This window comes from Pavona decussata, unplaced genomic scaffold (genome assembly GCF_977016875.1).
Source record: "Pavona decussata unplaced genomic scaffold, jaPavDecu1.1 SCAFFOLD_9, whole genome shotgun sequence".
NCBI lineage: Eukaryota > Metazoa > Cnidaria > Anthozoa > Scleractinia > Agariciidae > Pavona > Pavona decussata.
The window spans coordinates 1898625-1920685 of NW_028145432.1; the positions used below are offsets into that span (position 1 = coordinate 1898625).

At 38.5% G+C, this 22061-nt stretch overlaps 1 protein-coding gene and 3 pseudogenes across 1 annotated transcript; 3 read left to right on the top strand and 1 right to left on the bottom strand.

Moving 5' to 3' along the window:
* The first annotated feature begins 1656 nt into the window (after positions 1–1656).
* On the top strand, positions 1657–8668 carry LOC146488516 (uncharacterized). The gene is made up of 3 exons (XM_085116501.1): positions 1657–2306; positions 3165–3297; positions 5764–8668. The coding sequence occupies exons 1-2, from the start codon at positions 1922–1924 to the stop codon at positions 3206–3208; spliced, it is 429 nt and encodes a 142-aa protein (XP_084972627.1). The 5' UTR covers positions 1657–1921; the 3' UTR covers positions 3209–3297; positions 5764–8668.
* On the bottom strand, positions 8290–9493 carry LOC146488517 (uncharacterized; annotated as a pseudogene).
* Positions 9494–11698: 2205 nt separating this feature from the next.
* On the top strand, positions 11699–13797 carry LOC146488518 (uncharacterized; annotated as a pseudogene).
* A 2898-nt stretch (positions 13798–16695) lies between these two features.
* On the top strand, positions 16696–21512 carry LOC146488519 (uncharacterized; annotated as a pseudogene).
* Positions 21513–22061: the final 549 nt, after the last annotated feature.

The following is a 22061-nucleotide window of genomic DNA, read 5'->3' on the forward strand; positions in this document are numbered from 1 at the left end:
GTTTAGAACAATTTCTAGCTTTAGCTCAGTCGTCGTAGCACTCCAGTAACTGCAGAAGAGTGGATTTACCCTCAAATGTCCAATAGTGACTTTTTACAGATTTACCCTGGCTAATACCAGACTATGAGTTCACGAATGCTAATAAAGTTGATGTTTATTTGTTAATGCTTTTGCTATTGTTATAATAGTATCTAACACTGGAGAAGGTGGGATTTAGCATTGAACTGATAATATACAAATGAATCGATTCCATGTGTACACACCAGCGAGACCGCTACAATTATTATTACCTATCCACCTCCTTTCCACACGCCCACACACACACCCCAAAACAAAGATTTTCTTGGGACTAGGAGCACCACAGGGCTTTCTTCTTAAGGCTATAAAAATTTTCAGTTTCGAATATTCCACACATTTCAGTTAGACCATTCTCATGAATTTGAAGCTATATTAATTTCTCTATCTCGTTCATAAGAGTCAAATAAAGATCCCGTGCCTCATTGGCATTTTCTGGCATTCTAAGACCTTCGTCAGTCATGATTAGCTCAGCAATTTCAATAAACTCAGGTGATGAATACATAGGAAGGTCATAACAACACGTCTCTAGCAACATCTAAGTCGTCAATGTCAACATCATGCTTGCCATCTTCAGCCCCTGTCATTTCAGGATGATGGTACAAGAGACAAGTCCAACCGTGGGGAGAACTGTTGTTCCTTGTTGAGGGTCGAATCTAACGCAGGTTGCACAGTCGAGCCACTCTTTGGAGTTCCTTATGAAAACGTGCCATCTAACAAAACAGTAGACATTCCACATGTACAGAATTGGCATCACAGTATACTCCCCTGTCCCTCAATTCTTTAAAATGAGCAATCCACTATGAAGCTGTTTTCCTATCAAAAAAGATATTAGGTGTGCATTGTTAATTATTACATTAGAAGATCCAATTGTTAATCATTGTAATGACATCATTGCATCTTTTCATTCGCCAATTATTGAAAAGTTGCACACCCAATGTCGACTTATACATCTAATGTTGTCTTGCACACCTAATGATCACCTGCACACCCAACATCTTGTTGCACACCTAGCGATCACCTGCACACCAAATGTGTTGTTGCACACCTGATGTCCAAAAAACTCTTGAGCATGAAGTTAAAACTTATTTTCTCATCGTTTTAATATTGAATTCAATAAGGATAAACACGATTATAATACTAGATGTAAAAATAATATCCGTAAGAGTGCATCTAGTAGGAACTGGGGGCATTGGACATCGACAAATTTTGCCTCAAACGATTGGAATAAATTAGACCTTTCAATCAGACAAAGCCCATCATTAGCTAGTTTTAAAAGAGTGGTAAGAAAAGTAAATAGTCTTTAGTCTAATTTTTATATATTCATATATTAGTCTTTATTTTTCTTTATTATTATTATTATTATTATCATTTTTTTTTTATTCTTTTTAATTTTAGAGGACTCTTTTGTAAATCACTTATTAGTGACATTGATTTCCTCAATAAAGATTATTAAAAAAAAAAAAAAAAAATTAAAAAAAAAAAATAAAATACGTAACCGCTGACCAGTACTGATCAACCGTCACAAACTGTCATATGGGTTATCGGTCGCCCTAAGAGGAAACATGGCGGACTCGGAATTGTCGTCCTAAAACAGCAATGGAAGTCAGTTTGATCGAGCACTCAATCTCATCAACCAATCTGTTGGGATGTTGCGGGGAGGCAATACATCAGAAAGAGAAGGAATCACCAATGAAACTAATAATCTACCAACCATAAGCACTTCGACTAATCCAGGTACTGTTAGAATGCCGACTGAACTCTCTCGTCTTTTTCCCGGTTTCATGGACCATCTTCAGTGAACTCTCAATGGAGCCAAAATTCATGGAAACCAAAACAGAGGGCGATGCCGTTTCAATGTTTCAAACCTAAGGACTCATGGACTCATATATTTGTTTGTTTATCCAAAAAAGATCACAGTTACGTGCCATCGCAAGATGAAACAGGGAAATTAGAGGCAGCAGGCCTGGGAGAGAAAACGATTGCTTTCAGTAACAGGAATGGTTCACTTGAGCACGTAAGAAGTACACTAAAGAATCAGTTTCCGAAGCTTAAAGATCTTCAAGGTGGTCTTGAAATACTCCGTGCAGCTAATGCTAGAAGAAACTTAGAGGTAATTGCCATTGCGCTTTTCAGATATACAGTTCCCTCCTTTTGGGAAGCCCTGGGGCAGGCGATAGCTTACGTGAGGCCAGTCCAGCAGTTTTTTAGACATAACTACCATCACGCAGGTAAGTCCATAACTTTACATAGTAGGGTTCAAATGCTGGGATGAAGTTTGTCAACTGAATTAGTCACCCAATTCTGTTCCTACCTGCAGGGATGCCTACATTGAAAACCAACCCATTTATGTTTGTCTATGTTTAGTTTTATCAGCAGAGTTAATAGCTTAAGGTAAATTGTTCCCTGCCTCTGACTTGATCTGCCTCAAATTTTCAATTTCTGTTTACAAAGAATGTGATGGGTGTCACAACCTTTTGCAAGCTTTGAACTTTTTAGAAGTAAGAATATTAGTGCCATTAATGCCATGTTTGACTTTTTGTATAGCCTTTAAGAACAGTTGATCTGAGTCAGGGGCCATCAGTACCATGTTTTAACAAGTTCAGTGGCTGAGGGTGCACAGAAAGTTAGTTTCCATCTGTTTTTTGTCCTAACATAGTCATGTTCCACCTTCTGACGATCAAACATTCCATCAAGAATTGTCTCAGAAATTAAAGCACAGCCTATGAAAGAACGCGAACAATTGCCAAACTGTTGTCAGTAACAAGAACTCTACCCAGTTTTCCCAAGTGCTACGGTAACTATGGACAGATGGTCCATTAATAACTCACTGGTTTCTTTATTGTTCATACAGAAATTTGTATGACTTTCTAAGATCAATTCAGGCCATGATATTTATGCACATGTATACATGAAAGTGTTGGAACATTCTGGAAACCATTGCAAGCCACCTTATTTTTTTTTTTCACATTAAAATGTAAAATAATATATCTTGATTTTGTAAATAACATTCATCCAGTGGAACAACAACATTTCAAATATGTATTTGTGCATATGTATTCTAAACAGCATTGTTTTTTATTGTGCAGGAAAGTTTATGCAATGTGGCAAAACTGAAAGAATTGTTTCCTAGCGAGAAGGATTCTGTACTTCAAGCCACATTGTCAAGCTGTGGTGATGATCTGAACAAGGCTGCTTCCCAGCTGGCAGGCTGTCAAGAAGGTAAGGATCATTTTGTGAGAAAATTTTGGTTTCATGTTTGTTACTATCATAGTAATAAAGCAAGTCTAATGTCAAAGTGTACTTTTGTGCTCTTCCAGATGATGATTTGGGAGAGCTCACACCTACATTTGTGGTAGAGGCTTTAGGGAGATCAAAGACAATTCTATTTCTTAGTTAATACTTCTTTGTTTAATTACATGAAAAGGTTCCGTATTAAAACTGTTTAGACCAAAAATGTTGATCAAGTGGAAATGTAAATTGGCGGGCCTGCAATACCTTAGGCAGGGAATTATAGACGATTAAAGGAATATGGTAAAATGTAAGCTTAAGCTTACTTATATACCTTTGTGGTTACTTATAGGAAAGGAAGGTCGAATTTTTCTCAAACAAATTTTTTTAGATAATTGTTGAAACAAGAAAGGGATGCAAAGTTTTGTGAAAACAGCCGTTAGAAATCTTAAAAAAAACGCGAGCTATCTGAAAAACAAAGTTTTGTAGGAAAAGCGGTGAGCGAGTGAAGTTGTCATAATCCAATTTATGCTGGGACTGTGTTGAGATATTACATGGCAAAATTTACCCGCGATCTCGAATTACCGGAAAATTTGCATATTTTTGTCTACATTGTGTTCATCGCATGTCACGGCGTTGTATGTAAAATGTTACTGTGAAACAGCGTTCCATTTTGGATTCAAGCATTGCGTAAAAGGTTGTTATGAAGAAAGCGAAACTAGAAAAGTCACCTTGGGTGACAGTTACGAAAAAACCGGGCCCAAAGAAGGTCAAAAAATTATTTGACGAAGCCAAAAAACTTCAGCTGGCGGAGAGCGACAAGGGTTCTTGGTACAACCAGTCAGATTTTCTACAACTGCCTTGGCAGCAGAGAAATTCGAGGACGAGAAATCGGATAGTGGAGAGTCGAACATCAGTTCGGGGTCCGAAATCGAAGATGCCGGCGACAATCCAGCCACTTTCGCCGTTGTTGACCGCCTGAAAATAAGCAGCCAACCTCAGCGAGCAGCCTCGTGTACTGATAGCGGTCAGAAGTGCGTGTCTCGTGTCAACTCCGCTGGGGCTGCCAGTTTCATGTTCTGCGTCTATCTGCCGTTTTCTTCTTTGTTTTGGTTTCGCCGGTGGCTATTCTCGCGCCAGACTTAACTTTTCCCATAAAAAATCGCTTTACAATATTACAGTAACACTGAATGCTTACAGAACTCCCCAGGGAATGCTTCTTTGTGTTTGATTGGCCGGCAGCGTGAGCGCGTTGACAAGTATTTTAATGAAGTGCGAAAACTCGGAAAATGTTTCAAGACCAAAAATACGGCTTTTGTTTTCGCGCGAATTCCCCATCTTAAAATGAATTAATAGGGTATGTAGATTTACCAGATTTCAACGAACTTTGGCCAAAATAGTCATCAGATATTAATGCATCAAAGTGTGTCAGGCTTTTACTAAATTCAAAATATTTTTCCCATGACGTGTTAACATCTGACGGGACTACAAAAAGTTTATATTGTCCATCTTGCGGATGGGTTTTCTCGCAAACCAATAGGAATAAAGAAAAAGCCTGACACACTTTGTTAGCCTATTATCTCCTGATAGATATTGTGCAGTCTGTTTGGTTGTGCGCCTTGACGTGAGAGTGGGTAATTCAGTTAAGTACACGTCGCTAGTATTGAGTTTGCAGGCCTCTGAGCGCTTATGTATCCAACAAAATAAAAAAACGTTGATATTTTCGCAAACTTCAATTTATCAGCTTTAATGTGATATATAGTTTTCCGTGCTTTTATCGAAAGCAGCGCGCCTACACTAGATTTCCCTGAAGGCACCGGCGAAACATGGCTGTAACCTTAAAAGGTGTTTGTTTTCTAATTGCGAACCTTTTTTTTTTCCAGGATAAGGGATAAAAATCTTTTTGTCTAATCCTTTTGGATAAGTAAATAAACTTGACTCAAAGTTCACATCAACCCAGGGGGAAAAATGCCAAATTGGGAAATATGGTTCACAAATTACACTGAACTCTTTTCTATCTGTAACTTTTCATGCCAAATAATTATTTTGAGTTGTGTAGGACTAACTGGCTGTGTGACTATAGTACTTTAGCCTGCATGCAGTTCTTTTCAGCTAGGATTTTCAAACAGCTTTCAGGTGTACTTTATTAATCAATGTGCTCAGAGTTGTTAGTGAAATACCAAGTTCATATCAAGGAGTGCGTGGAATAAAGCCCCAACTGATTTTTTAAGTAAGGTCAAATTCTCCTCTTGTTTCACAAGCGAGTACAAGGCAATTTGGAAGGAGAATCTATTTATTTATCAGAAGTCACTTAGGGCTTTTTTCCAGGGACCCCTCCATTTAATCTTCCATTAATTATATTTACTGGTGGGTTTCCCTTTCACTAAATATGGCTGAATGTGTTTAACTCCAATTCTGCTTTGTTGAGTGTAGCTGATATTCATTTCTTATCAACAGCAGTTCAGCCCAAAATCATGTGGACGTAAACATGGATGTTTAGGAAGCTTCAGATGTACCGGAGGATGTCCGTAAACGTGTTATAAAAGTGCACCGGCTAAATGTAAAAAGGGATTTGATAGATATATTTAAAGACAAATCTGTTATGGGAAATGACCTTGAAGTTGTGGTCATCGACTTTAGAGGCAGACAAGAAATTGGCAAAGGAGTTGGAGTGCTAAGAGACATACTAAGTCTGTTTTGGAAAGAGGCATACGATTCTCTTTTCATAGGAGAAAACTAAAGAGTGCCCTTTGTAAGGCATGATTATCAAAGAGAAGAATGGGCAGCTATCGGCAGAATATTGGTGAAAGGTTATCAAAGCTGCGGGTACTTGCCACTGCTAATGTCTCAAGCATTCTTTGCCTATCTCTTGTTTGGGGAATCTGCCGTCACTGGCCCAATGTTGATTCAATCATTTCAAAATTATGTTTCGGCTGATGAGAAAACTTTCATCATCAAATCTATTGCCGGTGAAATTGAGTATGAGGGTGATGATGATACTGACCTTTTGGAAATGTTGAGCAACTATGATTGTCGTCGTAAGGTCAACTCAGAAAATATTGTTGCTGTTATTGAAGAAATTGCTCATAAAGAGTTGATTCAAAAGCCTCAATATATCCCAGACTGTTGGAAGTCCATAATTAGCCCTCTTATACCAATCTTTACTAACGTGACGACTTTGACTAAGAAATATGAATCTTTGCTTCCACCTATAAGCAAAATTTTGAGTTGTCTTGAGGCAAATCCAGGCAATGATCCAGAAAGGGAAAATCTCAAGTTTCTCAAAAAGTTCATTAAAGGTCTAGACACTTCGCAAAGGTTATCAAACTTTGTGAGGTTCGTTAGTGGGTCTGAGCTAATGCTGTTTGCTGCAATTCAAATAGAGTTTAGGGATTTATCAGGGTTGGGCTGCAGGCCAGTTGCACATACATGCAATACTGTTTTACAGTTACCGTCAACTTATCAATCCTTTCCAGAATTGAGAGAGGAGTTGAGCAGCATCCTCTCGTTGGATAATTGGGAGATGGACGTAGCGTAACGAGCAGCGTAAAATGATGAGTGAACTATGTTTACTTTGTGACAAAAGTTTCGTTAAGTCCCAGTTTTACTATGGTCCTTTTGACTGTTACAATTCATTGATTAGAAAGCTACTGAAGGCCAATGGTTCTACCAACTATTTCTTCAGTTTAGTCAGCTTGGGTTATAGTGAAAACGTGACAAATTATTGTATCTTGTCTTTGAGTAGATACTGATCTTTATGATGCACATTTGCTTGTGTTAGAAGTGGAATAATAAACTGTACTAGTTCTTTTTCTATTTTTATTGGCATACATGTTTTAAATATTCACTACGCCCCATGAACAAAAAACGGAACAGTGGTATATCTTTTCACAGTTTGGGCGATGTTTCAAACATGAAAATGTCATTTCCTCAGTCAGGGAAATCCGAAACTGAACGGTCACCAAAGCCAACACAACCAAGCACCAATTTTCTTGACGGACACCAGTCAGAACAAGTGAACATATCAAACATTCTTGAGTTTTTGAGCCTTTCATCTTCTTTTATTCCACTTTTATCCCTGAAACTGTATGTGTATCTGTTGCATTTCATGGCTGATTAATCTGAAGTAAATTTTCAGCCTTTTTTAGTATCTTGTTGTTAAACTGTTTGTTTGATATGCAGTCGTAAGGTGGATAAATACTATGAGGGACGTCTCGTGTTAATAAATTGTTTTAACTGATGTTTAAGTCTCTGTTTGCCTTCCTTTATTTTCTCCTTCCTTCCCTTCATTTTGTCCTTCTGTCTCTTTTTAAATAATCCCCTTCCCTTCTCTACTTTTACTACAAAGTGAACAGTCCACCAATGAAATCGTTCATTTTTAATTAAGTGGACATAAAAAACCAGAACCGAAGTACTTACTTGACTAATCTCAACAGACGAAGAAAATCAAATAAAACAATCAGATTTTGTAGCAGTTACATGTAGCCGCCGCCCAGCGTGGGAAACGCATGCGTGCAAACCAGAACAATTCCTTTTGTTTTTGCTTCTGATTGGTTGAGAAAGTGGCGCTAGATTTTAGTCAATCATCTTGCAAAACCTAAGCAATCACAATTACTATCTAAACGCAACTGTTTACCCTTTGTTATAAGTTGATTAACTGACACCTATTTTCAGAAAACGATCCTGCAACTAAAAGAAGTTATTAAAAAGGAATAACTGTCATCAAACACTACAACTAAACCGTAATTGGATGTTGGGTGATTGTACAAGGAGATGTACAAAAATCTTTCCCAGTCATTTCTGCAGTGGAATCCGGTTTCACTCATTGCCCTATGATAACTGGTAGTTTTATAGCAAAATACTGAAATACTTAATATAAAGTTATTATCAAGAACTTGCATGACAGTGAAATTCAAAACGTGAATGGTCATGAGCTAGCCTCAAAAGAGTCACTAAAGGCTTTTTTCCATGTACCCTCTTGAGTCAATACTGCATTTCAGTTAACGTTGTCAACCTAAAGTAAACCTCTAACGCATCTTCCAGTCTGTTGGGTTTTGTAAAGCACTCCTTTGCATAATGTAGTCCAAATATTCTTCAAAATCTCTGTTTCCACAACAAGAACCCTTACCGCTGGTATAAGCCTCTGCCATTTGTAACATTACACTTGTTACTTGGTATTTCATGTCAATACCATCTGCAGAGAAAAAAGAATGTTCTCAAACAATCCGAATGTCAGACCAAGCAATCTGTCTGGATGAATTACTTAATAGTATTTGTAATAAGTCAATAACACCCATTTTAGTTCTTGAGCTTTGATCCTCAATTCTGCAATGAGCCAATGACTTCAAGTTTGTATTAAATTATGAATTCAAATAAATCTGGTAAAGCTTACAGTTTGGCTTCTAATCCTTGTGTTCCACTAACAGGTTTTATCGAGCAAACAGAGCTCAGCCTAACACTTTACTACAGTATTTTTTTAATTACCAGAATTCTGAGGGCAAAAATACATCTCGTCAGGTATGCCTGAAGGACATTCTGCCATTCTACAAGGCCTAATGATATGACTGTTCCACAGCTCTGCCACTTTATCAAGATCCTTTTGAATCAGGTCCATGAAACAGTATTGTAGGCAAAACATATGTTTCTGGTTACCACTCTGAAATCTTTAAAAAGACTGATCCACCACTCACTTCTAAATCTCCGTAAGATGGACCACCAAGCTTCTCTCCGTTGGTTTGACATTCAGGTCCCATATCTATGGCTTCTAAGTCCAGAAAACTGGTCTTTGTCTTGGCTACCGAAAACTGATTGCAAACTGGCAATAATGCCATTTTCAGTTCCACCGTCTGTCTGTACTAGCCTTGGGCATCCTCCAACTTCTTTTACACACTTCAGGAAGTATCCAGCTATTATTTTGGGGTCATTGTTACTGGAAGCAACTTCTAAAAACATGATTCTTCTTAAATAACCGTCAACACACCCACTGACACAAAATCCAAACGGTTTCATTTTGCCATAGCTATCAATATGCCACGTTCCATTGGGGCTTGGGCATCTGTAGATACGCCAAGATAACTGCCTTTTTTGATGAGATGCACTTCACTTCAGGATCACACTCTCTTAATAATATCATGACCTGATCTCTAGATACTCTAAGATGATACTTCTGCCGTAAAACCGTTGTCATAAAACGATATCCTGCTAATTTTTCTGGCCCATTGAGTTCACGTCTTATGGCATGGCGAATTAGCTAGTCAGGAGAGGCATTCCCTCACCTGTATACGCCATATACTTTGTTGAGTAAGTATCTCAATGATATGACTGTCATAAACACTCCATAGACTGATCCCAAGAAAAACGCTATCTTTTTGTAAGTATAACCTGCTTTGAAGTAACTAAGAATGCATTCTTGAAGTGTGTTATAATCATTCAACATTGGACTTCTTGGCAATGAAATTGCCAGATTTGACTGTAATCCCAACAACAAACACATGCACATCAAAATGGACACCATGGTTAGGTCACTCGAGACTATAATCTGTTTGGAAAAAAATACAGAGCATTAAACACAACAATCTACTGCTGGTCATCCCATATATTAAATACTTAATGTTAGGGATTGGACTGAGATCACAATCAAAGAGAAACAGTTATAGACTCTTAATTAGTTCCACACTCTTTGTTTACGAGGTAGGATTTCGGATTTTCCATTTCTGTACTGATAAAGAACCATCAGTGTTTGGTTAGCTACGCAGAATGCATTTCCTGCAGGCACTAGAATACAACTTTTATAGCACTGGATGTCCCCACCGTCAATTAACATTTTCATTCCATCAACGTTTTCGGTCGAAACAGCTTAAAATATGTGACCTTTTCATGTAATTAAACCAATTGGAGTATAAACTAAGAAACAGAATTGTTCTTGATCTCTCTAAAGTCATAGATATGCTAGAAATAGGCGAAAATAATAAAACAGAAAACTTAATACTGACCTTTTGTTCCCGAGTTGATAGTATTCAGCAACCTGGCCTCCTTTGTACGGTTTAATAGCCATTCAGAAAAGTTTGGTTTGCGCGCATTTATTAAAGTTAAGTCGCACTTTTTTTTCAAGTTAGTTAGTTTTGCTTTACAAAATTTGCCTGTAATTTTTTAAGTTTGCTTGCGTACATTTTACAAAGTTTGTAGGCACTTTTTTAAGTTTGTAACCTCTGCATTTTTAAAGATTTGGACCAATTTTATTAAGTTTGCGTACTTGTTTTAAAATTTGTTAAGTTGTGTGAACTTGCATGCGATTTATAAAATTTGCATGTAATTTATAAAATTTGTGTGCAATTTTTTAAGTTTGCGCACACTCACACTTTTTTTTCAAGTTGGTTAGTTTTGCATCGAATTAACTTTGTAGACATTTTACTAAGCTTGCGTATGTTTTACAAAATTTGCCTGTAATTTTTTAAGTTTGCTTGCGTACATTTTACAAAGTTTGTAAGCACTTTTTTAAGTTTGTCACCTCTGCATTTTTAAAAATTTGGACCAATTTTATTAAGTTTCGTACTCGTTTTAAAATTCGTTAAGTTGTGTGAGCTTGCATGCAATTTATAAAATTTGCATGTAATTTGTAAAATTTGTGTGCAATTTTTTAAGTTTGCGCACACTTTTTGAAACTTGCATGCTCTATTTCAAGTTTGCGTGTATTAAATTAAGTTTGTAAGTTTAGTATTTTATTACGTTTGTAATCATTTTATTAAGTTTGTATGTCATTTATAAAATTTGCATGCACTTTTTAGAGTTTGCATGCATTTTATTAAGTTTGCTCGCACTTTTTTAAGTTTGCGTGAGTTTTACTAAGTTTGCAGGCATTTTATTAAGTTTGCGGGTGTTTTGTCCATACCGCCCACCGTAGAGAACAGCTCTCACTCAACAAGCAAGTGAAACATATTTTAGTTACATTATGTAAATAAACAGTTGCCACATTCCTATTCAGTTACAGAAACACAAGTTTAAGTTTAAGAGAAGAAGAAATGCTGTTGTAAGACAGGCTGAAGCAGAGTGCTTCCACAGATTTTGAAGCTCTTCTAAATCTAGCTTTTGAGTGTTAATAAATATGGAGAAAACTAATGTCTTTACCTTTTAGAAAGTACATGTACCACAGGAGAAGGGAGTAAAATCACTGGTCTATTCTGGTTATCAAAAGGCAAATTTTCTTACTGTGCCTTGTGCATGCACATGTCAACATGCACCAACACAAGTAATGCATACATTTGTTGTGTTGATGTACATTGTATAGCTAGAGCGGCACAATTTTCAGGAAATTTATTAGACTGTGCTGATGTTCTACAATTTACCATTTTAATAAGATTTCTCCTTTGTATGGACAGAATGTCAATCAACCACCATCAACGAGCAGTTTGATGAAAATTCGGTTGGTGATGTGATGAGACTGTACAAGAGCAAGAGACAACAAGGAACAGAATTCCTAGAAGTCAACAGAATGCAGCTGTCACTCCTTCGACAGATAATGAGGATCTATAAAAACCCTCAGTTTCAGCTAACAAAAGCCCCAGATGTTACCTTTTACAATGAGCAGTGTGCTGACTTGGGTGGGCCAACCAAGGAATTCTTCAATGAAGCAACAGCATGTTTCACAAAGGTCGATCCTGCCTTCAATATCCAGCTGTTTTGAGGCCTAAAGGGCCATCTCATTCCCTTTTATGGGGTTGATGCTGTTGCTCCAGGTTGCTTTGAAATTGCTAGTAAAGTTGTTGCCCACAGCATTCTTCATGATGGTCTAGGCTTTGTAGGCCTTGCCCCCTGCCTTGGAGAGTATCTGGGCACTGGGTGTGTAGATGAAGTCAAAGGACTTGCAAGTCTGGACGACTTATCTGACTTAGACCTTAAACATATCCTGGAAGAAGAAGTGAGTGTTAATGTTTTTCTTTGTAGCAATTTCAGACATTGCAGGTAGTGATTCCACCAGTAGTAACATAAACGTAACAAGATTGTTCCTTTGTCCATTAAAATTTGTCAGGGTCAGTTATTGCACACTAGCATGATCAAGGTTTTACTTCTGGACTCCATTTTTTTTAACAAACCTTTATTAGTCAAATGGATCAGTTGTTGTTCTCAACGGCAATTTTCTTTTAAATACTTTTCAGTTTGAAGGAACCAAGTATTTTTACTTACCTGCTGATGCAAGTCTCAGCTTTGTTTTGATGTATTTGCTTTGCTATGTGCATATACGGTATAACAAGATGTGATTCTTCACTGACAAACGTGTGTATTACTTGTACTTTGCTAACTCCCTTCTTTTCTTCAAACAAAACATTCTACTATAAAAACCTTCATTTATTTTATATGTTCACTGTATACTGATACACTGTAGAAAACTTTTAAATGTAATAAATATTTTTTTCTTTGCTGCCCAAGATTTTACAGAAAGAGGTAAAGGACAATGATGCGTCTGCAAAGCACAGAATGGAGGATCTGATGGTTAGACATGGCCTTACAGATATTCCAATTACAGATATGAACAAAGAAAAAGCCGTTAATGAGTTGCTAGTTGCTGAAGTCCTTATCACACGCAGACTTGCCCTCGACAGGTTCTTCAGAGGCCTCAACTGTCTTGGCCTTGGTGATCTACTGCACAAATATCCTGTCATTATAAGCTGTATCTTCCCATCACCAGATGAGACCAATGTTGATCCTGACACACTAAAAAGGAAGCTCCAGCAGGCTACAGATGAGGGAAGCACTGAACAGTCCTGGAACTGGTTTCTCCAGTTTGTAGATAAAGCTGGGAGTTGTGAAGGTGCCAATTCTTTGAAATATCGTAGTTCCACTGGATAAATTTTGTTTACAATACCAAGAACAAGTATTTTAATGTGGAAAAAAATAAGGTGGCCCACAGTGGTTTCCACAATGTTCCAACATTAACATGTACATGGATACTTTTATTGGATTGAGGCTTCCACTCTTTGTGGGTATCGAAAAAATCATTGGTGAAAAGTTAAGGTCACTTTTTCAACACAATGAATTATCATAGAAACACCATAACCTGCTTAAACCATCCTTAATTGTTGCTTTAACTGATTGTAATTAAAAAAACCAGCTTGATGACCTTCATGCTGATAAAGTTCCCATAATTCAAGTTGGGGGTATGGAGGGGGAGGGGTGGTAAAATGAAAGGGGGTGCCACTCAGCCACAAATCAGCATCCGCATTACTAACATAACTTTATTTCCTCCAAAATTCAGATGAAAGTACTGGGCGGTCCCTGATTACCTCCTTGGTACTGTTTGTAACTGGAAGTACCACAATCGACCCTCAAGAAAGTTTTGAAGTCTCATTCCACACCAGCACTGCGAAGAAGTTGCTTGAGGCTGATACTTGTTTTAATAGAGTGATTATTCCAACTTCTCATTAAAGTTATGAAGAATTTTCAAGGGCTTGGAAACTGTCTGTGACAGCAGGTGCAACAGGCTATGGGAGGTTCTAGATCATTTTCATGGCATGTATTCCTAGCAAATCTTCTTCTTCACTGTTGTGCTGCTATTTCTTGCAAAAAAACATTCAAATTGTATTGTTGACATTGCTTTAAGGCTTGAAATGATTTACAAGGCGTTGTTAAAAGATTGTCACACTGCCACAGTAGCTGTTGTGATTGGAACTAAATCTGGAAACTTTTAATTCTAGCTATGAACGGCTGGGAGCATAACTGACCTTAGTGCATTTAAGATCGTATTTTGTTGTTTAAGCTCCGATTCACTGGCGTTTTTTCATGTGGCCTTGAATTCCTTCAGAAAATGTTGCTTCAATGTTTTATCTGCAGTTTTGCACCCCTCAATAAAAAAACCTATGATCATGGCCAAGATTACGGTGGCCCACAAGTGCACATCAAATTCTAGAAGTCACATCAAATTCTAGAATGTCACATCGAATTCTAGAATGTCACACCGAATTCTAGAATGTTACACCGAATTCTAGAAGTCACACCGAATTCTCTAGAAGTCACACCGAATTCTAAAAAGTCACACTGAATTCCAAAAAGTCACACCGAATTCTAGAAAGTCACACCGAATTCTAAAAAGTCACACTGAATTCCAAAAAGTCACACCGAATTCTAGAAAGTCACACCGAATTCGAATAAACTCACACCGAATCGTACAATTTCGTAACGAGCGACACATGGGTACGAGCAGTCAGGTGACCGCAAGGCATCCTGGTACCAATCCCGGTATCCTCTTGGGTTTTTCTTCCTGCCATTCGTCCCGCCATGTTTTGTTCAAATTGTGGATGGGCCGTGGAAGATGGGGCAAATTTTTGCCCCAAGTGTGGTACAGGTAAGTGCATATAAGCCTTTCGTACTGTAATTTACGGACTTAAACATCTATACATATACAGCGGTGATTCTTCGCCTGCGGTTGGCTCGCTTTGACGTTTTGGTGACGTCCACACGTGTGTGCCGGTGGACAACGCGACGGCTCGTTGAAATTGGGAAGAAATATAATGAAAGAAATGTAACCTTACGTAATGTTTATAATAGAGGATTACACTGATTACAATTTCATATGCATTTACGCAGATATTGCAAATATTTGTGGCGTGCATTCTGTTCCTGTCAGCACCCGATTTTTATATTATATTGAGCATACACAGTAACACAGAGTGCTTTTATCAGGTTTGCTAGATTTATGGCCTCATTTTGCAGACTCTCGTGTTGACAATAATAATTCCGGCCTCTGGGTACATGGATTTATGGACAATGAAGCAGTAAACAAAGAGCCTAATAATACTGTAGTTGTGTGATGTTATGCCAAAAAAAAGTACGAGCCTTTTAGAGCTTTGTCCTATTCCTTCAATGGACTATAATTTACGTTTTTAGTAATTGTTTGTTTAAAATCATTCTAGGTCGGTGCATCACTGCCACATCTTCAGTAAACAACTCAGGTACAGTTGCAGTAACACTGTGTGATTACTGCTTTTATTCTAATTGATTGCTGATTTGAATTCATATTTGATGTATATGATTGTCTATTTTTTAATCATACCTAAACTTTTAGACTTAATATTTTCTTAATTTTTTGTTCACTAGCTCATTCCTCCAAAGAGCAATCGGGTGAATGTATAGCAGGTAAGTTATTGATAATGTTCATAATTAGCCATTGCATAATACAACACTGATTGTGATAACCCGCTGTGAATAAAATACACCCATAATTTATCGGTCAGTATAAAATGCAGACTGCAGATTGCAGACTGCAGACTGGCATGGGTATAAAATGCAGACTGAGACCAAAACCGCCTCTTCGTCAAATACAGGATACATTTTGAATTTTTCAACTTAACTTACCCTAGTGTCATACAATCGTCTTTCGAGATCATTTCCCATGAAATTGACATTATTATATTCTTTTCGAAATGCGTCAACCTTGAAATAAACAACCCCAAAGCATGAGGTAAGCAATAACACGGACACATGACCTTTACTTCGCACGTGGTTTGGTAGGATCAGATAAAAATCAAAAGACTGTTAAAAGATTAAAATGAGACAAATAACAACCAGTACTTGTTTTGTAAAATAATGCATTGAAATAGCACAACATCACAATAAAGTGGTTAGCAACATTTTGGACTTACAGACATTTATTCTATTAAGAGACATGGCGGTGAATCAATATATGTTTACCCAGATTTTTTCTTAGTGCCCAGAACATAGGGTTTTTACCCTCCCCCTTTTTTGGCTTTGCGTGACACGAGAATTCAGGATACCATGACAGTTGCACGTGAGAGTAGCATGACGTTCCACATGTTGAGCGAAACAAGAGCATAGCATATTTGAGACCATGCCACATACTTGTTTAAAATTTTTCATTGTGTAATTTTTATTCATGCTGAACATAAACCTGCTGGTTATCTCTACAATAGAATAGAATAGAATAGAATAGAAACTTTATACCACACCTTTTAGAACTCCACTTAATTGTAGAAATGGGTAATGGTTAGCGTTAAAGGTGAAAGGGATCAAATGTACTGTTGTTGGTGTTGGTCGACACTCGATCGACAGTCGGTTAACGATCGACCGGGTGATGACTGACTGTCGACCGAGGATCGGTTGATACATCGGTAGCTACATCGACTGACGCCAACTATGGTACACTTGATCCGGGTAAACCTAACAAAATGCTGGGTGGTATTGTTGCTAAGTATAACTATGAATCATCAGATGTTGTAACCAGATAAAATCGGCACAAGTATGAATTTTAGAGAACCAGGGGATTCTATGTTTTAAAAATTGTGAATATTATTTCATTGTTTTTCATTGTATTACATTTGTTACATCCCATTGATCACTTTAGGAGGTAATGGCTATTGATTTCTTTACTCGTGTGCCATTCTTCCACACCCTCTTCCTCAACTTCTGAAGTTAAGTCTTTCAGCATGTTCAAAAAACTGAAAGGCCATCAGTGGAAATCAATTGTAAGCAAGAAGACTGCAAGTGAGAAAGAGATTGATGTCCAAATCAACATTGGACTCATGGCTTGGAATGAGAAACAAATGGGCATCAAACCAAAGAGAGGCAAGCGTCTTGCTTTGAAAGTGTCCAACAAAGCCCCTTACAAAGTCATCTTGCAAAAAGCTGAGGAAAAGTGGAAAGCATTTCACAGTGACCTTTATGATGAGACGGAACAGTACGTTCTTGTGTTTGAAAGTGGTAACGAAGCACAGTTTCTTCCAGGTACATCTGCCATCGGAAGCGACCACCATCTTGTATGTACAGTAGTCAAGTTGAGATTGAGTAAACAAACAGCAGGGAAGAAAAGATGTAGAGTCAAGTACGATACAGCAAGGTTGAGGAATGAAGAGGTGTTACGGCGGTTTAACGTTGCCTTGCAAAATAGGTACCAAGTCCTGGAGAACGAGGAAACAGCAGTTGAAGAAAGCGAAGAAGTGGAACAAGACTTTGAGGTGATGAAGAAGGCATATACAGAGGTGGCGGAATCAGTCTTAGGTAGACCTCGGAAGAAGAAGAAGCCGTGGATAAGTGAGGAGTCATGGAGCCTCATAGACCAAAGAGAGGAAATTAATAGGAAGATCCTGGGAACACGGTCAGAAAGGGTTAAGAAGCAGCTTAGGGCCAAGTATGCAGAAAAGAACAGGGAAGTGAAGAGAAGCATAAAGACAGACAGAAAGAAATGGATGGAGAAGATCACTTGTGAGGCGGAGGAGGCTGCAGGAAACCAACACATGAAGACACTATACGGGCTCACCAAGATATTATGCAATGAAAAACCTAAGCAAAGCACAGCAGTGTTTGACAAAAAATGGAAACCTTCTCAATAAAAAAGGCGAAGTACAGGCACGATGGACGGAGCACTTTAAAGAAGTACTCAATAGAGACCAACCAGAAAACCCAGTCTTAAGTGATGAGGTATATGAATTAGAACTAAATGACGTCATTGAAGAGATCTCAATCAGTGAACCAACTTTAGGTGAAGTCAAACAAGCTATAAAAAGATTGAAGAATGGGAAAGCGCCAGGAACTGACTCTATCACGGCCGAACTATTGAAAGCAAACATAGAGTTTTCAGCAACAAAAATCCATCAGTTGTTGGGAAAAGTATGGACGTTTGAGAAGATCCCCCAACCCTGGAAGCAAGGGCTAATTATCAAGTTGCCGAAGAAAGGGAATCTCAAAGAATGCAAAAATTCGAGAGGAATAACCTTACTGTCCGTTGTGGCGAAGGTACTCGGTAGAATCATCATAGAGCGAGTGAGAAATGGAGTGGATAGAAGGCTGAGGAAGGAACAGGCAGGTTATAGAAAGGGGAGGGGTACAACAGACCAGATCTTCATCCTGCGGAACATTATTGAGCAGGTCAGCGAATGGCAGGCAACCCTGTACCTGAACTTCGTAGACTTTGAGAAGGCTTTTGATTCTATCCACCGAGAAAGCCTGTGGGTAATAATGGCTAAGTATGGAATCCCGGAGAAGATCGTGAAAATGGTAAGAGTATTTTATGACGACTTCAAGTGTGCTGTAGAAGATCAGGGGGAAACATGTGAGTGGTTTGACATAAAAACTGGGGTAAAACAAGGATGCAATATGTCGGGATTCTTGTTCTTGATTGTTATGGATTGGGTAATGCGAAGAACGGTTGGCAGTGGTGAAAACGGTATTAGGTGGAAGTTTACTTCAAAACTGGACGACTTGGACTTTGCGGACGATATAGCTCTGCTTTCATCTACCAAGCAGCAGATTCAGGATAAAACGACAAGGCTGGACGAAGAGGCCAGACGGGTGGGACTCAAAATCAACGGAGAAAAGACAAAAACGATGAGGATCAATGCAAGGAACCAAGAAAACATCATAATAAATGGGCAGGATATTGAAGATGTCGAAGAGTTTGTGTACTTGGGGGCGAAAGTTTGTAAAGAGGGAGGCGGTATGAAGGACTTGAAGAACAGGTTATCGAAAGCCAGAGGTGCCTTTAACAAACTAAAGAAGATCTGGATCTCTAATAACATCTCGAGGAAAACAAAACTGAGGCTGTATAAAACACTGGTAGTACCAGTGTTACTCTATGGATCTGAGACATGGAAGATGAACAAAGGAGATGATAAAGCAGTGAATGTGTTCCATAATAGATGCCTACGTAAGATCTTCCGAATCCGATGGCAAGACCATGTCAGTACCAAAGAGCTACTGGAAAGAGCAAGCATGAAGCCACTGAGTGTGGAAGTGATGTCTCGAAGATGGAAAATGATTGGCCATATTCTTAGGAAAGATCGCAATGATGATTGCAATGTTGCCATGAGCTGGGCACCAGAAGGTAAAAGGAGAAGGGGAAGACCAAAAACCACCTGGAGACGGACAGTAGAGAAAGAAAGGCAAGAAGCAGGTTGGAGATCGTGGGAGGAGGTGCGGACCGCAGCAACCAATAGAGAGGAGTGGAGAAGCTCTGTGAAGGCCCTATGTGCCACGAGGCACGAAAAGGATATATGATATATATGATATGACATCTGCCAGTAAAGAGTTCTTTTCCCTCAAACGGTACAAAGAAGAAACCGGAAAGGACTACAATAAAATTGTGTTGTACCTCTGCACGCTAAGTGACTTTAACTTTGACCCAGATACTAGTCAATCAGATAAAGATATTGAGGAGCTGGTCGAGGAGCCCGAGACGAAGCGTCTGAAAAACACAACAGATGAAAATCCCGAGGTATCCGATGTGGTGATTAGTGATGAGAAATTTGCGATTGAATTGCAAAGGGAGTTGGACAATGAGTTAAACGTCGACCTAAGCCTAATTAAAGCTGTTGAGAACATGGAGGACAGAAAAGATGACATGTCAATGAGTACCACCCATCAAGACACCCCCAGTTTGATTAAGTGCCTATCTGAGAAGGTTGATCAAGATGGTCAGTTTTTTATTGTGACCAGGAGAGGGTCTCCATTTCCAAGAGTTTTGTCCCTGTGGCAAAGAGAAGCCAGCAGATCATCTCCTGAAAAGGTTCTAAGGGTGCATTATAGTGGAGAGAATGGTGTAGACAGTGGTGCATTATCCCAAGAATTCCTGGCACAGACGATCACTGATATGGGGCTAGCAATGTTTCCAGATGGAGCACCCAAAAATTCATTGTTCAATGTTCATAACAAGAATTTCAAAACCTGTGGGGAAATCATTGCAGTGTCTTTGGCTCAAGGAGGACCAGCACCACCTTTATTGGATGAGAGTGTGTACCAGTTGATGTTAGACCCTGAAGTGGACATCAGCAACCTAGATATTGACAGACATTTTACTGAAAAGGACAAAGAGCTTTTCAATGCAGTAAGGGCTTGTGATACATTTGATGATGCTTTGTGTGATGTTATTTTAGAACATGGTTACACTGGCGTCATTGGTAACGATCACAAAGAGGATATTATTGGAACAATGCAAATTAGCATTATCACCAAGCGTTTGCTGTACTTGAAAGAATTTTGTGAAGGTCTGAAGCTATATGGTGCCCATGATGCCATTAGGTGCAATGTTTCTTTATGCAAGCCTCTCTTTGTGAGAGGTTTAAATCAGGTCATAGATGCCAATTACGTCTTCTCTCTTGTCAATCCAAGCTACTCGGAACAAGGCTCATCAAAAAGGCCACTTGAAGAGGCAGTCATCGACAACCTTCAAGATTTCCTAATATCATTAGAAGATGAAAACATAACTGGCTATTCTGAGCCAGTAGCATGGAAGGACTTTAATGAAAGAGACACTGACAGTAGTGACGACTTGTCAGTGGAGCGATTCCAGTCTATTGAAACAACACCAATCGGGTGTACTGGGGTGGTTGACAGGCCAAAAACACCACCCCTTAAATGGAGAGCGGTTGGATGTCACTGCCCACTTCGACCATGATTGCTTTACAAGAAATCCTAATCACACAATCTGCTTTCCCCGTGTGGCAGCCTGCAGCAAGGAAATCACATTTCCGGTCACCCACATGACGACCCCGGAACAGTTTAAACATGTCTTTCTGCTTGCCATGTGCAAAGGAAATGCATTTGGAAATGCATAGACTCTGAACAAAGTGGGTACAAGATGATTTTGACTTGAGTCTCTCAAATAATTTGTACTGACCGCATGTTGTTATCTGAGGAATTTTAAGAATATACATTTTAGAATAACAAGTTTCAAAAAGGCATGTGGTTCGCAGTTGATTTTTTAAGGACTGGAAAGTCATAAACCTGTCATATGCAACAAAAGTTAGTGAGATAACGAAAATTATCTACTGTTCACAAGCATTGTTTTTACAGTTCTTGGGACAAGTTTTAATTTCCAGCCTATGTACAAATTTTGATGACGTTAGTTCATGTTACATGTAGTTCTTTTTTACCGTTTCTGTTGGTATCACATTGGTGCTTGTGAAAGACTTCTTACAAGCAGTATGTTTTAAAGTGAGTTTACTCAATCCATGAACATAATAGTCTTGTACGCACTATCAGACAGAGTGCCGTTGTTTTCTTTTGTCTACTTTTTGGTATTACACACTATTGTTCTGCAGTATTTCAAGGATTGTGTAAAGCCACTATAGTTCCAGTTTAAGTTTCAATAAGTAAGCTGACATTGGTGTGATAAGCAGTAATCCTTACTAATGAATTAGTTGATTATAATGCTACCAAGCTCTTGAGATTTTTTAACCAGTGAGTCATGTCACCAGGGGAAGAAAAACATATGCCTTATATAATCTAGCACAGGCTACAAGGTCATTGTGTTTGTTACAGTTGTTTGCACATAACTTTACCATGCCGAAGAACAATTTTCAGAAGATTGCCAAGTATTTTCTGAAGATTTCTTGTCTGAAGACCATCGAAAGGTCATACGAACGTTTTGAAACTTTTTCGAAAATTCCAAAGATTGCATATACCAAAGGCATCTGACTTCTTCAACATAAGAATGGTTAAAAATGCCAGTAGTTATGACATCATTGATTTTCTCATTAGTAAGGATATGGGAAATACGCCACTCAGGACGGTACAGCTTCATGTGAATTTTATGAGTGGTACATATTTCTCAGAAGAACATTCCTCTCTATCAAATTATAAAAATAAGTCTACTTTCACTTCCTGCGTATAAGTAGAATTGTAATTCAAGCCAGAGACTCTTGCAATGCAGTTCACTTTGTGTAATTGGAAACTTAAGGGACAAGTTTGGAATCTAGTTCCCAATGAACTTTGCAACCTGACACGGTAAAGTAACATGAAAACAACTGTAGGCA

Excerpts from the sequence above, each read along its gene's own strand:
- LOC146488516 (XM_085116501.1), top strand. The coding sequence starts at position 1,922 with ATGCCGTTTCAATGTTTCAAACCTAAGGACTCATGGACTCATATATTT. Across the intron at positions 2,307-3,164 it reads ACATAACTACCATCACGCAG|GAAAGTTTATGCAATGTGGC; the intron begins GTAAGTCCATAA and ends TTTATTGTGCAG.